This window comes from Pelobates fuscus, chromosome 3 (assembly GCF_036172605.1).
Source record: "Pelobates fuscus isolate aPelFus1 chromosome 3, aPelFus1.pri, whole genome shotgun sequence".
Classification (NCBI taxonomy): Eukaryota; Metazoa; Chordata; class Amphibia; order Anura; family Pelobatidae; genus Pelobates; species Pelobates fuscus.
In genome coordinates, this window is record NC_086319.1 from 353,129,797 (window position 1) to 353,146,350 (window position 16,554).

The following is a 16,554-nucleotide window of genomic DNA, read 5'->3' on the forward strand; positions in this document are numbered from 1 at the left end:
TCCATATCTGCCAAGTGACCCTATGTAGGAGGAACAGTCCCTTTTCTGCTCTGTGTCAGTGTGTATCAGGGATCCTTAGGATAGGTGTCAATCCATATCTGCCACGTGACCCTATGTAGGGGGAACAGTCCCTATTCTGCTCTGTGTCAATGTGTGTCAGGGTCTCTGAGGACAGGTGTCAATCCATATGTCAAGGTGTCAATATGTCATATGTCAGGTGTCATATGTCAGGTGTTTGCGAACCGAAAATGTTGTGTTCGCGACATCACTAGTGAAGTATTGTCTAATGCTTTAAGTTTTCAAATAGCCCTCTCGACAATTGGGGTGGTGAAGGAGCATTGTGGTGAAAATCCAGCAACACATGCAAGTACTAATAACTATATGAAACTAGTACATTCACTTTGAATTCTCTATGAATTCTTACATTATTAAATAACGTTGTAAATGTAGGGTTTAATGAAAAAGAATTAGGTAGCACAACACCTATAAAACTCTTTATGTAATAGACACTCTTATAGCACTGATATAACAGGAATAATTTTGTTGCCAGTCCTTGAATAGAAATATAAATAAAATGACAAGATAAAATGTAATAAAGCTAGATTTTATTTTTAGCAAAAAGAGTTAGAGAGTATGATCAAGTAGGCAAATGTTTCCAGAAACAATCTAGCTGAGGATGGGAGCAGCACCCATTGTAGTTTAGAGCTCAAACAGTTCTAAAACAGTTTAACTACTTACAATGATGGATTCCAGGGCACTGTAGTGATTATGGTGTTTGACTTAATCGTTTAAGAAACAGTTGTATGACATAAGCAATGTTTGCACCCCCTCTTCCCCCCCACCACCCTTTTTTCTGAGTTTCTATGGCTAAATTTTTTATTTATTAATAAATGCTGAACTTTGCTAGCACTCATTAATTGAAGCTCTTTGTGTGGCTTTCCAGTCATTCTGGACATAGTACCCATATGTTTATTTTCTTTGGATGGTACAACCAGAAAACTACAAGGTGAATGATAATAAGCATGAGTAAATTATAAGAAGATTATATGCTAGTTTGAACTTCTTGACAGTCTTGACTTTAGCATCCAGCAGTAAATTGACTCAAATCTTTTCCCTTGCAGTGATTTCTCCAAGCAACCCTAAAAATTAAAAGAATCACAATTTGGATCAAAATATGTCATTCTATTAATAGTCCTCCCAATATCATATACACAAAGAGGGACACACATTTTAGTGGTAATAAAGGTAACAATTTTTTATTTTTTTTCGAAAAACGTATTTTTTGAAAATAAAGAATAAGAATAAAACAAGGTCTTACCAAGCTGATATGCCATCGGGATCTCTCACAACTCTCTTAGCACATTCAATGTCATCATAGATTTTATCATTCAAAAGACCTAGTTGATAGAACAAAATACTTGATTGTTTTAAAAACAAAAGTAAAGACTTAAAAGGAATCTATCATTACTGTAAGAAAATAAAACAGAGTTTGCAGACCTTAATCTCATTAAGTGATTTATTAACAGAACACTTAATCTGCTGGGTCAGTGAGCCAAAGACACATTTGTAAAAAACTGCTCCTTCAATCCTACCATGAAGGAATGCCTCCATTCCTGGGGCTCATGGAGGGACCGGTCACAGAACACTATAAAAATACATAATATGGCTGGTGCTGAATAAACTCTGGGGATCAACTGAACACATTCTCACACCAAGCCCTGACCAAGGGATAGCCTGAATCAATTACTCAATGGATCGGAACTGTGCCGCAACCTGGTGAATCTTAGATTGGGTGTTGCTCGGTCCCTATACCTTCCTTGCACCATTTTTGGTATGTACTAACCATTGCATACCGAGAACACATCACAAGACGTGTCATTTTGTAGATGCTGGGAAGCACTCATCCAGTCATCAGTATCTGGCCTTTTTCAAGGTCAGTCAGATCTTTTCTCTTGCCCATTTGTCCAGCTTCCAACACATGATTTTCACAAACTGTCAATTTACTTGCTGCCTAATATATCCCATCCCTTGACAGGTTTCATTGTAACAATATAATCAATGTTGTCCACTTCACCTGTCAATGGTTTTAATGTTGTGGCTGATGTGATTACCCACAGCACTATGCATTGGAATTGTCCTGTTTTTGCCCTCTGGTGTATCACTTTTAGGGACAGCAAAGACAAATCACCCACAAATGCAATGCAAGCATGTAATTTAATAAATGTGCAATGTCAGATGAGAAATGGCCCTCTATAATAAGTAACTCAGACAGCAATGTCGCAACCTACCCTCGATATTCTTTTAAATGAACAAAGTAACTCACAGACCTAAACAGACACCAGAATAGATAACAGAAAGCTTGATTCTACTGATGTGGACCTAGCAACATTTTGGACCAAAACGGGACTTTTGTCAAGATCCATGATATATTTTGGGCATTAAATGCACTTGCACTTTGCTAATCAAACACAGTGCATTTTTCCCATGCAAATGCGCTCCAGTAGAGCTCTGCACTGTGCACATGCCCATTTGGGGTGTTTATCATTGGTGAAGACAAAGCATGCGCCTTTTTATTGAGCTCCTCTACCTTTAAATGCACAGACAAAATTTCAGTCCCAGTCCAGCACTGCTGGGGACAATGTTGCTGGCGACCTAAAACTGCATAAAGTTCTATTGGAACAAATTAAAAACGTGAAAGACCATTAAATCTAATAACTGTATTAATTCTCCAGATTTCAATCAAAAAGATTGATGAGAACAATGACTAAAACTTAGATTTTTGGGTGCTTCTGCAAAGCAATGGAAACTCATGATACTGCCAAGAAACTCAAATTGGTGCAATTGGAGCTGTTATATTTCTCTCACTACAACAGGGGACTTGAGGCTAAAAATTAAAGAAATCTGTAGCTTTTCAGTAACTCACTCCAGGAGTGATTACAACTCCCCTGCCCAGCTAGGTACAGTTTTGTTTGTTTACCTAGAAGATGAACATAATAAGAGATTGTATATACAATTTGATAATAAATCGGATTATTGGAGAAAAAAATGAAAATAATCCAACACTGTGAATTTGTCTTTATAAAGGAAATAAAAGATTTTGAATATAATTGTTGGTATAATCATATAGTATACAGAGAGGGAAGCATAGTAAAAATTATAATCAAAATATAATAAAAATACCGCTTATTGTAATGAATATCATTTTCTATTTAAAATCAAATATGGTATATAACATATCAGAATACCCACTTTGACAACTTATACGACATGCGTTTTTGCTCCCTGACGTCTTCCCATCGTTACACCACCATTTGCTGTTGATCTGAAAGATTCCATAATCGCTACTTGGGCCATTGTCGTTTACTGCTGCAGTATTGTAGTTACTTTCATACCTGGCAAGGCATATCCCTGTTTGAAAAAAACAAACAAACCTCACAGTTAAGAAAATGTATTTGAACAGCAGAGCGGGGCGTTGTGAGGGAAGACGCCCGTACTGTCTCGTGGCTGCGGTTTGGCTGCGGTGTTGTTGCGGCGTTGCTGAGCGGCTGTGAGAGAAGATAGGACACAAACGCCTACATTTTAAGTGAAAAACAAACTTCGTCCATTGATTGCTGGAAAAGAGTGATGGGAGTGACCCTTGAGGACACTTAAACGGAGAAGTGGATAAGTATACCGGCTGGTTCCTAAACATTTATGCTACACTTATGCTATATTCATGCATTAGATAACTGAGCTTATATATCACTCAGTCTATATTAAGGTCCATATTTTGGTTTAATAACCTTACTTCCTACTATTATTGCCATCTTTATTATCCTTTAACCACCTACTAAGATTTAAAGGAAACTTTACTGAGGGAAAAAATATATAAAAAAAAAAAAAACAGAGAAGGAAAACAGAACGAGAATAGAAAGAGAAATAGAAAGACAGAGGAAAGGGAAGAGAAGGAAAGGGGAAGGAAAGGGGAAGAGAAGGGGAGAAAGAAAAAGAAAAGAGAAGGAAAAAAGGAAGGAAAAAGATAAAGCAAAAAGAAAAAAAAAAGGGGGGGGGAGGTAAAGAGGAGGGAAAAAAAAGAAGCAAAGTAGAAAGAAACAAACACCTGACCAAATATGGCCTCAAAAAAAAATTCAGATAGTAAACAGAATTTAAAAAGAGCAGCGAAAAAACAAGAGCCAGCCATAGAAAGGAGGACTTCAGGTTTTTTCTCTCCCCAATTAAACAAAGGGAGCAGTACTAAATCTATACAAGAAGAATCAATACCTATATTGGACCCTAAAGAGACTGAGATAGACAAAACTATGTCTGACAGCTCATGGGAAGAGAATGTATCTATTACAGCCGGTTATTTATCCAAATGCCTGGAGATTCAATTAGAAAAAATAAAAGAAGAAATAAATTTGCAGTCTAGAGAAATAAAAAAATGAGATTCTAAATATAGGAAGAAGAGTGGAACTGTTAGAAGAGAAGACGGATCAAATAAATATACAACAAAAAAATAATACGGATAAAATAATTAAATTGGAGGAAAACCTAGAGACCCTGAAAGAGAAGATTACTGATTTAGAAGATAGATCCAGAAGACAAAATCTTCGCATTAGGGGGATCCCGGAGACTGTTGTAAATTCAAATTTAGAAGATTATTGTGCAGAGTTTTTTAAGTTTCTGGGGATTAACTTAGGCAACGGTACAAGCGGCATCGAAAGATGTCATAGAACTTATAAACCCGGTAACGTACCAGACCAAGTCCCAAGAGACACAATTATCTGCCTACAAACATACCGTTTTAAGATGCAAATTATGAAGGCTATGACAACAAAAGACCTGAAGGGGTCAATTTTCCATCAAATTAAGATTTTCAAGATCTCTCATACCAGACAAGATTTCAAAGGAAACTATTTAACAGGCAGACAGAGGTCCTTAGAAAAAATGAAGTTAAATACGCTTGGGGATTTCCGACACGCATAAATCTAACATATAATAATTAAAGACTGACCTTTGATAAACCACAGAAATTAGAACAATGGCTACTAGAAGGGAATTTAAAATAAGTTATAGAATGATTTAATATTTTTTTTGTTTGTTTGTTTTTTTGTTTCCCTCCTCTTTCAGCACATATAAAACAAAATAATATACTATGAGGATTCAAGCTACACTGGAGGTCACATAAAAATAAAGAGTAGATTTACATTACTAGAAAAGCTACAATTTCTGGGGAAATTGTGTGAAGTGTTCTTGCCTCCACCAGTAGTCTACAACTGGAGTGGGCGGAGTAACTGTTATCATTTATATAGCACATTTAATTGCAACGTTGTTGCCCAAAGTGCTTCACAGTTACATTAAAACATACAGTTATACAAACCATTAGCAGGTGCAAAAGGCCCTGTCTATGACATCACTTGCTGCTGCAGCCTGGCACAGGTCAGAGTATTTTGGCGGTTGCCATCTTCAAACGGTCGTATTTTAAAAACTATAAATCCTACAGTGAAGAGCTTTATATTGTGAGAATCACAAGACCCATACCTACATTTTGATGTATAGTATGTCTCTGAGATATTAACAATGAAGGCACAATCGTAGTTTAGAAATTGCCCTTCAAATGTGAGCTTTGCAGAGTGGAGTTTCAATGAATGTCAATGGACTGCGTGAGTTGCAAACAAATGGTCATATTGTGAAAACTATACGGACTATGGCTTAGCCGTGGACATTTCTAGTGGCAGCAGGGATAGCCGAACATTTTGATATAAGATTTGTGTAGGTGGGCCTGAAAATGAGGGAGTGGTGGCAGTTTAGAAATCATGTCCTGATTTTTCAGCTTTTGCCAGCTCCCACTCTAGCTTTGCCATTCATTCCTATGGGACAAATTTCGCCACAAGAACGACGATATTCCGTGAACCATTCGGCGAAACGTTCCACAAAGTAATAGCAATCCGATCGGGAACAATCTGCACGTTTTGGTATATTTTTGTCTATGTAGTGTAAAAACTGTGGGAGGAGTTAGGGTGGCAAATTTGGCTATAATAATATATATGTGAGATAACATTAAGTGGTCTTGCTATGCAAGAACACTTAATAACTAGAAAAGGTACAATTTCTGGGGAAATTGTGTGAAGTGTTCTTGCCTCCACCATTAGTCTACAACTGGAGTGGGCGGAGTAACTGTTATCATTTATATAGCACATTTAATTGCAATGTTGTTGCACAGTTACATTAAACCATACAGTTATAAAAACATTAGCAGGTGTAAAAGGCTTTGTCTATGACATCACTTGCTGCTGCAGCCTTGCACAGGTCAGAGTATTTTGCGGTTGCCATCTTCAAACGGTTGTATCTTAAAAACTATAAATCCTACAGTGAAGAGCTTTATACTGTGAGAATCACAAGACCCAGGCCTACATTTTGATGTATAGTATGTCTCTGAGATATTAACAATGAAGGCACAGTCGCAGTTTAGAAATTGCCCTTCAAATGTGAGCTTTGCAGAGTGGAGTTTCAATGAATGTCAATGGACTGCGTGAGTTGCAAACAAATGGTCATATTGTGAAAACTATAAGGACTATGGCTTAGCTGTGGACATTTTAGTGGCAGCAGGGATAGCTGAACGTTTTGATATAAGATTTGTGTAGGTGGGCCTGAAAATGAGGGAGTGGTGGCAGTTTAGAAATCATGTCCTGATTTTTCAGCTTTTGCCAGCTCCCACTCTAGCTTTGCCATTCATTCCTATGGGACAAATTGCGCCACAAGAACGACGATATTCCGTGAACCATTTGGCGAAACGTACCACAAAGTAATAGCAATCCGATCGGGAACAATCTGCACGTTTTGGTAAATTTTCGTCTATGTAGTGTAAAAACTGTGGGAGGAGTTAGGGTGGCAAATTTGGCTATAATAAGAATAATAATAATAATATATATGTGAGATAATATTAAGTGGTCTTGCTATGCAAGAACACTTAATAATAATAATAATAATAATAATAACTAGAAAAGCTACAATTTCTGGGGAAATTGTGTGAAGTGTTCTTGCCTCCACCAGTAGTCTACAACTGGAGTAGGCGGAGTAACTGTTATCATTTATATAGCACATTTAATTGCAATGTTGTTGCACAGTTACATTAAACCATACATTTATAAAAACATTAGCAGGTGTAGAAAAGGCTTTCTCTATGACATCACTTGCTGCTGCAGCCTGGCACAAGTCAGAGTATTTTTGCGGTTGCCATCTTCAAACGGTCGTATTTTAAAAACTATACATCCTACAGCGAAGAACTTTATATTGTGAGAATCACAAGACCCTGACCTACATTTTGATGTATAGTATGTCTCTGAGATATTAACAATGAAGGCACCGTCGCAGTTTAGAAATTGCCCTTCAAATGTGAGCTTTGCAGAGTGGAGTTTCAATGAATGTCAATGGACGGCGTGAGTTGCAAACAAATGGTCATATTGTGAAAACTATCAGGACTATGGCTTAGCTGTGGACATTTCTAGTGGCCGCAGGGATAGCTGAATGTTTTGATATAAGATTTGTGTAGGTGGGCCTGAAAATGAGGGAGTGGTGGCAGTTTAGAAATCATGTCCTGATTTTTCAGCTTTTGCCAGCTCCCACTCTAGCTTTACCATTCATTCCTATAGAACAAATTTTGCCACAAGAACGACAATATTCTGAGAACCATTCGCCGAAACGTTCCACAAAGTAATAGCAATCCGATTGGGAACAATCTGCACGTTTTGGTATATTTTTGTCTATGTAGTGTAAAAACTGTGGGAGGAGTTAGGGTGGCAAATTTGGCTATAATAAGAATAATAAGAACTAGAAAAGGTACAATTTCTGGGGAAATTGTGTGAAGTGTTCTTGCCTCCACCATTAGTCTACAACTGGAGTGGACGGAGTAACTGTTATCATTTATAGAGCACATTTAATTGCAATGTTGTTGCACAGTTACATTAAACCATACAGTTATAAAAACATTAGCAGGTGTAAAAGGCTTTGTCTATGACATCACTTGCTGCTGCAGCCTTGCACAGGTCAGAGTATTTTTGCGGTTGCCATCTTCAAACGGTCGTATCTTAAAAACTATAAATCCTACAGTGAAGAGCTTTATACTGTGAGAATCACAAGACCCAGGCCTACATTTTGATGTATAGTATGTCTCTGAGATATTAACAATGAAGGCACAGTCGCAGTTTAGAAATTGCCCTTCAAATGTGAGCTTTGCAGAGTGGAGTTTCAATGAATGTCAATGGAAGGCGTGAGTTGCAAACAAATGGTCATATTGTGAAAACTATCAGGACTATGGCTTAGCCGTGGACATTTCTAGTGGCAGCAGGGATAGCTGAACGTTTTGATATAAGATTTGTGTAGGTGGGCCTGAAAATGAGGGAGTGGTGGCAGTTTAGAAATCATGTCCTGATTTTTCAGCTTTTGCCAGCTCCCACTCTAGCTTTGCCATTCATTCCTATGGGACAAATTTCGCCACAAGAACGACGATATTCCGTGAACCATTCGGCGAAACGTTCCACAAAGTAATAGCAATCCGATCGGGAACAATCTGCACGTTTTGGTATATTTTTGTCTATGTAGTGTAAAAACTGTGGGAGGAGTTAGGGTGGCAAATTTGGCTATAATAAGAATAATAATAACTAGAAAAGCTACAATTTCTGGGGAAATTGTGTGAAGTGTTCTTGCATCCACCAGTAGTCTACAACTGGAGTGGGCGGAGTAACTGTTATCATTTATATAGCACATTTAATTGCAACGTTGTTGCCAAAAGTGCTTCACAGTTACATTAAAACATACAGTTATAAAACCATTAGCAGGTGAAAATGTCCCTGTCTATGACATCACGTGCTGCTGCAGCCTTGCACAGGTCAGAGTATTTTTGTGGTTGCCACCTTCAAACGGTCGTATTTTAAAAACTATAAATCCTACAGTGAAGATCTTTATATTGTGAGAATCACAAGACCCAGACCTACATTTTGATGTATAGTATGTCTCTGAGATATTAACAATGAAGGCACAGTCGCAGTTTAGAAAGTGCCCTTCAAATGTGAGCTTTGCAGAGTGGAGTTTCAATGAATGTCAATGGACTGCATGAGTTGCAAACAAATGGTCATATTGTGAAAACTATAAGGACTATGGCTTAGCTGTGGACATTTTTAGTGGCAGCAGGGATAGCTGAACGTTTTGATATAAGATTTGTGTAGGTGGGCCTGAAAATGAGGGAGTGGTGGCAGTTTAGAAATCATGTCCTGATTTTTCAGCTTTTGCCAGCTCCCACTCTAGCTTTGCCATTCATTCCTATGGGACAAATTGCGCCACAAGAACGACGATATTCCGTGAACCATTTGGCGAAACGTTCCACAAAGTAATAGCAATCCGATCGGGAACAATCTGCACGTTTTGGTAAATTTTCATCTATGTAGTGTAAAAACTGTGGGAGGAGTTAGGGTGGCAAATTTGGCTATAATAAGAATAATAATAACTAGAAAAGCTACAATTTCTGGGGAAATTGTGAAGTGTTCTTGCCTCCACCAGTAGTATACAACTGGAGTGGGCGGAGTAACTGTTATTATTTATTTATATAGCACATTTAATTGCAACGTTGTTGCACAGTTACATTAAAACATACAGTTATAAAAACATTAGCAGGTGCAAATGGCCCTGTCTATGACATCACTTGCTGCTGCAGCCTTGCACAGGTCAGAGTATTTTTGCGGTTGCCATCTTCAAACGGTCGTATTTTAAAAACTATAAATCCTACAGTGAAGAGCTTTATATTGTGAGAATCACAAGACCCAGACCTACATTTTGATGTATAGTATGTCTCTGAGATATTAACAAGGAAGGCACAGTCGCAGTTTAGAAATTGCCCTTCTAATGTGAGCTTTGCAGAGTGGCGTTTCAATGAATGTCAATGGACTGCGTGAGTTGCAAACAAATGGTCATATTGCGAAAACAATCAGGACTATGGCTTAGCCGTGGACATTTTTAGTGGCAGCAGGGATAGCTGAACGTTTTGATATAAGATTTGTGTAGGTGGGCTTGAAAATGAGGGAGTAGTGGCAGTTTAGAAATCATGTCCTGATTTTTCAGCTTTTGCCAGCTCCCACTCTAGCTTTGCCATTCATTCCTATGGGACAAATTTCGCCACAAGAACGACGATATTCCGAGAACCATTCAGCGAAACGTTCCACAAAGTAATAGCAATCCGATCGGGAACAATCTGCACGTTTTGGTAAATTTTTGTCTATGTAGTGTAAAAACTGTGGGAGGAGTTAGGGTGGCAAATTTGGCTATAATAATAATAATAATAACTAGAAAAGCTACAATTTCTGGGGAAATTGTGTGAAGTGTTCTTGCCTCCATCAGTAGTCTACAACTAGAGTGGGCGGAGTAACTGTTAGTATTTATTTATATAGCACATTTAATTGCAATGTTGTTGCCCAAAGTGCTTCACAGTTACATTAAAACATACAGTTATAAAAAATTAGCAGGTGTAAAAGGCTTTGTCTATGACATCACTTGCTGCTGCAGCCTTGCACAGGTCAGAGTATTTTGGCGGTTGCCATCTTCAAACGGTCGTATTTTAAAAACTATAATTCCTACAGTGAAGAGCTTTATATTGTGAGAATCACAAGACCCAGACCTACATTTTGACGTATAGTATGTCTCTGAGATATTAACAATGAAGGCACAGTCGCAGTTTAGAAATTGCCCTTCAAATGTGAGCTTTGCAGAGTGGAGTTTCAATGAATGTCAATGGAAGGCATGAGTTGCAAACAAATGGTCATATTGTGAAAACTATCAGGACTATGGCTTAGCCGTGGACATTTCTAGTGGCAGCAGGGATAGCTGAACGTTTTGATATAAGATTTGTGTAGGTGGGCCTGAAAATGAGGGAGTGGTGGCAGTTTAGAAATCATGTCCTGATTTTTCAGCTTTTGCTAGCTCCCACTCTAGCTTTGCCATTCATTCCTATGGGACAAATTGCGCCACAAGAACGACGATATTCCGTGAACCATTCGGCGAAACGTTCCACAAAGTAATAGCAATCCGATCGGGAACAATCTGCACGTTTTGGTATATTTTTGTCTATGTAGTGTAAAAACTGTGGGAGGAGTTAGGGTGGCAAATTTGGCTATAATAAGAATAATAATAATAATAATAATAATATATATGTGAGATAACATTAAGTGGTCTTGCTATGCAAGAACACTTAACTAGAAAAGCTACAATTTCTGGGGAAATTGTGAAGTGTTCTTGCCTCCATCAGTAGTCTACAACTAGAGTGGGCGGAGTAACTGTTAGTATTTATTTATATAGCACATTTAATTGCAATGTTGTTGCCCAAAGTGCTTCACAGTTACATTAAAACATACAGTTATAAAAAATTAGCAGGTGTAAAAGGCTTTGTCTATGACATCACTTGCTGCTGCAGCCTTGCACAGGTCAGAGTATTTTGGCGGTTGCCTTCTTCAAACGGTCGGTTTTTAAAAACTATAATTCCTACAGTGAAGAGCTTTATATTGTGAGAATCACAAGACCCAGACCTACATTTTGATGTATAGTATGTCTCTGAGATATTAACAATGAAGGCACAGTCGCAGTTTAGAAATTGCCCTTCAAATGTGAGCTTTGCAGAGTGGAGTTTCAATGAATGTCAATGGAAGGCGTGAGTTGCAAACAAATGGTCATATTGTGAAAACTATCAGGACTATGGCTTAGCCGTGGACATTTCTAGTGGCAGCAGGGATAGCTGAACGTTTTGATATAAGATTTGTGTAGGTGGGCCTGAAAATGAGGGAGTGGTGGCAGTTTAGAAATCATGTCCTGATTTTTCAGCTTTTGCCAGCTCCCACTCTAGCTTTGCCATTCATTCCTATGGGACAAATTTCGCCACAAGAACGACGATATTCCGTGAACCATTCGGCGAAACGTTCCACAAAGTAATAGCAATCCGATCGGGAACAATCTGCATGTTTTGGTATATTTTTGTCTATGTAGTGTAAAAACTGTGGGAGGAGTTAGGGTGGCAAATTTGGCTATAATAAGAATAATAAGAATAACTAGAAAATGTACAATTTCTGGGGAAATTGTGTGAAGTGTTCTTGCCTCCACCAGTAGTCTATAACTGGAGTGGGCAGAGTAACTGTTATTATTTATTTATATAGCACATTTAATTGCAATGTTGTTGCCCAAAGTGCTTCACAGTTACATTAAAACATACAGTTTTACAAACCATTAGCAGGTGCAAAAGGCCTTGTCTATGACATCACTTGCTGCTACAGCCTTGCACAGGTCAGAGTATTTTGGCGGTTGCCATCTTCAAACGGTCGTATTTTAAAAACTATAAATCCTACAGTGAAGAGCTTTATATTGTGAGAATCACAAGACCCAGACCTACATTTTGATGTATAGTATGTCTCTGAGATATTAACAATGAAGGCACAGTCGCAGTTTAGAAATTGCCCTTCAAATGTGAGCTTTGCAGAGTGGAGTTTCAATGAATGTCAATGGAAGGCGTGAGTTGCAAACAAATGGTCATATTGTGAAAACTATCAGGACTATGGCTTAGCCGTGGACATTTCTAGTGGCAGCAGGGATCGCTGAACGTTTTGATATAAGATTTGTGTAGGTGGGCCTGAAAATGAGGGAGTGGTGGCAGTTTAGAAATCATGTCCTGATTTTTCAGCTTTTGCCAGCTCCCACTCTAGCTTTGCCATTCATTCCTATGGGACAAATTTCGCCACAAGAACGACGATATTCCGTGAACCATTCGGCGAAACATTCCACAAAGTAATAGCAATCCGATCGGGAACAATCTGCACGTTTTGGTAAATTTTTGTCTATGTAGTGTAAAAACTGTGGGAGGAGTTAGGCTGGCAAATTTGGCTATAATAAGAATAATAATAATAACTAGAAAAGCTACAATTTCTGGGGAAATTGTGAAGTGTTCTTGCCTCCACCAGTAGTATACAACTGGAGTGGGCGGAGTAACTGTTATTATTTATTTATATAGCACATTTAATTCAACGTTGTTGCACAGTTACATTAAAACATACAGTTATAAAAACATTAGCAGGTGTAAAAGGCTTTGTCTATGACATCACTTGCTGCTGCAGCCTTGCACAGGTCAGAGTATTTTGGCGGTTGCCATCTTCAAACTGTCATATTTTTAAAACTATAAATCCTACAGTGAAGAGCTTTATATTGTGAGAATCACAAGACCCAGACCTACATTTTGATGTATAGTATGTCTCTGAGATATTAACAATGAAGGCACAGTCGCAGTTTAGAAATTGCCCTTCAAATGTGAGCTTTGCAGAGTGGCGTTTCAATGAATGTCAATGGACTGCGTGAGTTGCAAACAAATGGTCATATTGCGAAAACAATCAGGACTATGGCTTAGCCGTGTACATTTCTAGTGGCAGCAGGGATAGCTGAACGTTTTGATATAAGATTTGTGTAGGTGGGCTTGAAAATGAGGGAGTAGTGGCAGTTTAGAAATCATGTCCTGATTTTTCAGCTTTTGCCAGCTCCCACTCTAGCTTTGCCATTCATTCCTATGGGACAAATTTCGCCACAAGAACGACGATATTCCGAGAACCATTCGGCGAAACGTTCCACAAAGTAATAGCAACGCGATCGGGAACAATCTGCACGTTTTGGTAAATTTTTGTCTATGTAGTGTAAAAACTGTGGGAGGAGTTAGGGTGGCAAATTTGGCTATAATAAGAATAATAATAATAATATATATGTGAGATAACATTAAGTGGTCTTGCTATGCAAGAACACTTAATAATATATATGTGAGATAACAGTAAGTGGTCTTGCTATGCAAGAACACTTAATAATAATAATAACTAAAAAAGCTAAAATTTCTGGGGAAATTGTGAAGTGTTCTTGCCTCCACCAGTACTCTACAACTGGAGTGGGCGGAGTAACTGTTATTATTTATTTATATAGCACATTTAATTGCAATGTTTTTGCCCAAAGTGCTTCACAGTTACATTAAAACATACAGTTATCAAAACATTAGCAGGTGTAAAAGGCCCTGTCTATGACATCACATGCTGCTGCAGCCTGGCACAGGTCAGAGTATTTTTGCGGTTGCCATCTTCAAACGGTCATATTTGTAAAACTATAAATCCTACAGCAAAGAGCTTTATATTGTGAGAATCACAAGACCCAGACCTACATTTTGATGTATATTATGTCTCTGAGATATTAACAATGAAGGCACAGTCGCAGTTTAGAAATTGCCCTTCAAATGTGAGCTTTGCAGAGTGGAGTTTCAATGAATGTCAATGGAAGGCGTGAGTTGCAAACAAATGGTCATATTGTGAAAACTATCAGGACTATGGCTTAGCTGTGGACATTTCTAGTGGCAGCAGGGATAGCTGAACGTTTTGATATAAGATTTGTGTAGGTGGGCCTGAAAATGAGGGAGTGGTGGCAGTTTAGAAATCATGTCCTGATTTTTCAGCTTTTGCCAGCTCCCACTCTAGCTTTGCCATTCATTCCTATGGGACAAATTTCGCCACAAGAACGACGATATTCCGTAAACCATTCGGCGAAACGTTCCACAAAGTAATAGCAATCCGATCGGGAACAATCTGCATGTTTTGGTATATTTTTGTCTATGTAGTGTAAAAACTGTGGGAGGAGTTAGGGTGGCAAATTTGGCTATAATAAGAATAATAAGAATAACTAGAAAATGTACAATTTCTGGGGAAATTGTGTGAAGTGTTCTTGCCTCCACCAGTAGTCTATAACTGGAGTGGGCAGAGTAACTGTTATTATTTATTTATATAGCACATTTAATTGCAATGTTGTTGCCCAAAGTGCTTCACAGTTACATTAAAACATACAGTTTTACAAACCATTAGCAGGTGCAAAAGGCCTTGTCTATGACATCACTTGCTGCTACAGCCTTGCACAGGTCAGAGTATTTTGGCGGTTGCCATCTTCAAACGGTCGTATTTTAAAAACTATAAATCCTACAGTGAAGAGCTTTATATTGTGAGAATCACAAGACCCAGACCTACATTTTGATGTATAGTATGTCTCTGAGATATTAACAATGAAGGCACAGTCGCAGTTTAGAAATTGCCCTTCAAATGTGAGCTTTGCAGAGTGGAGTTTCAATGAATGTCAATGGAAGGCGTGAGTTGCAAACAAATGGTCATATTGTGAAAACTATCAGGACTATGGCTTAGCCGTGGACATTTCTAGTGGCAGCAGGGATCGCTGAACGTTTTGATATAAGATTTGTGTAGGTGGGCCTGAAAATGAGGGAGTGGTGGCAGTTTAGAAATCATGTCCTGATTTTTCAGCTTTTGCCAGCTCCCACTCTAGCTTTGCCATTCATTCCTATGGGACAAATTTCGCCACAAGAACGACGATATTCCGTGAACCATTCGGCGAAAACGTTCCACAAAGTAATAGCAATCCGATCGGGAACAATCTGCACGTTTTGGTATATTTTTGTCTATGTAGTGTAAAAACTGTGGGAGGAGTTAGGGTGGTAAATTTGGCTATAATAAGAATAATAAGAATAACTAGAAAAGCTACAATTTCTGGGGAAATTGTGTGAAGTGTTCTTGCCTCCACCAGTAGTCTACAACTGGAGTGGGCGGAGTAACTGTTATTATTTATTTATATAGCACATTTAATTGCAATGTTGTTGCCCAAAGTGCTTCACAGTTACATTAAAACATCCAGTTATAAAAACATTAGCAGGTGTAAAAGGCTTTGTCTATGACATCACTTGCTGCTGCAGCCTTGCACAGGTCAGAGTATTTTTGCGGTTGCCATCTTCAAACTGTCATATTTTTAAAACTATGAATCCTACAGTGAAGATCTTTATATTGTGAGAATCACAAGACCCAGACCTACATTTTGATGTATAGTATGTCTCTGAGATATTAACAAGGAAGGCACAGTCGCAGTTTAGAAATTGCCCTTCAAATGTGAGCTTTGCAGAGTGGCGTTTCAATGAATGTCAATGGACTGCGTGAGTTGCAAACAAATGGTCATATTGCGAAAACAATCAGGACTATGGCTTAGCCGTGGACATTTCTAGTGGCAGCAGGGATAGCTGAACGTTTTGATATAAGATTTGTGTAGGTGGGCTTGAAAATGAGGGAGTAGTGGCAGTTTAGAAATCATGTCCTGATTTTTCAGCTTTTGCCAGCTCCCACTCTAGCTTTGCCATTCATTCCTATGGGACAAATTTCGCCACAAGAACGACGATATTCCGAGAACCATTCGGCGAAACGTTCCACAAAGTAATAGCAACGCGATCGGGAACAATCTGCACGTTTTGGTAAATTTTTGTCTATGTAGTGTAAAAACTGTGGGAGGAGTTAGGGTGGCAAATTTGGCTATAATAAGAATAATAATAATAATATATATGTGAGATAACATTAAGTGGTCTTGCTATGCAAGAACACTTAATAATATATATGTGAGATAACAGTAAGTGGTCTTGCTATGCAAGAACACTTAATAATAATAATAACTAAAAAAGCTAAAATTTCTGGGGAAATTGTG

General features: G+C 38.3%; 1 protein-coding gene across 1 annotated transcript in view; it reads right to left on the bottom strand.

Moving 5' to 3' along the window:
* Positions 1-588: 588 nt before the first annotated feature.
* Positions 589-16,554, bottom strand: part of LOC134601261 (lysozyme C-1-like) — a 33,912-nt gene continuing 17,946 nt past the window's right edge. The window contains exons 2-4 of the mRNA XM_063445731.1: positions 3,250-3,408; positions 1,319-1,397; positions 589-1,139 (exon numbers count right to left, since the gene is read on the bottom strand). Coding sequence (XP_063301801.1) covers positions 1,079-1,139; positions 1,319-1,397; positions 3,250-3,408 — 299 coding nt within the window. The 3' untranslated portion in view covers positions 589-1,078. The remainder of the gene's footprint in view (positions 1,140-1,318; positions 1,398-3,249; positions 3,409-16,554) is intronic.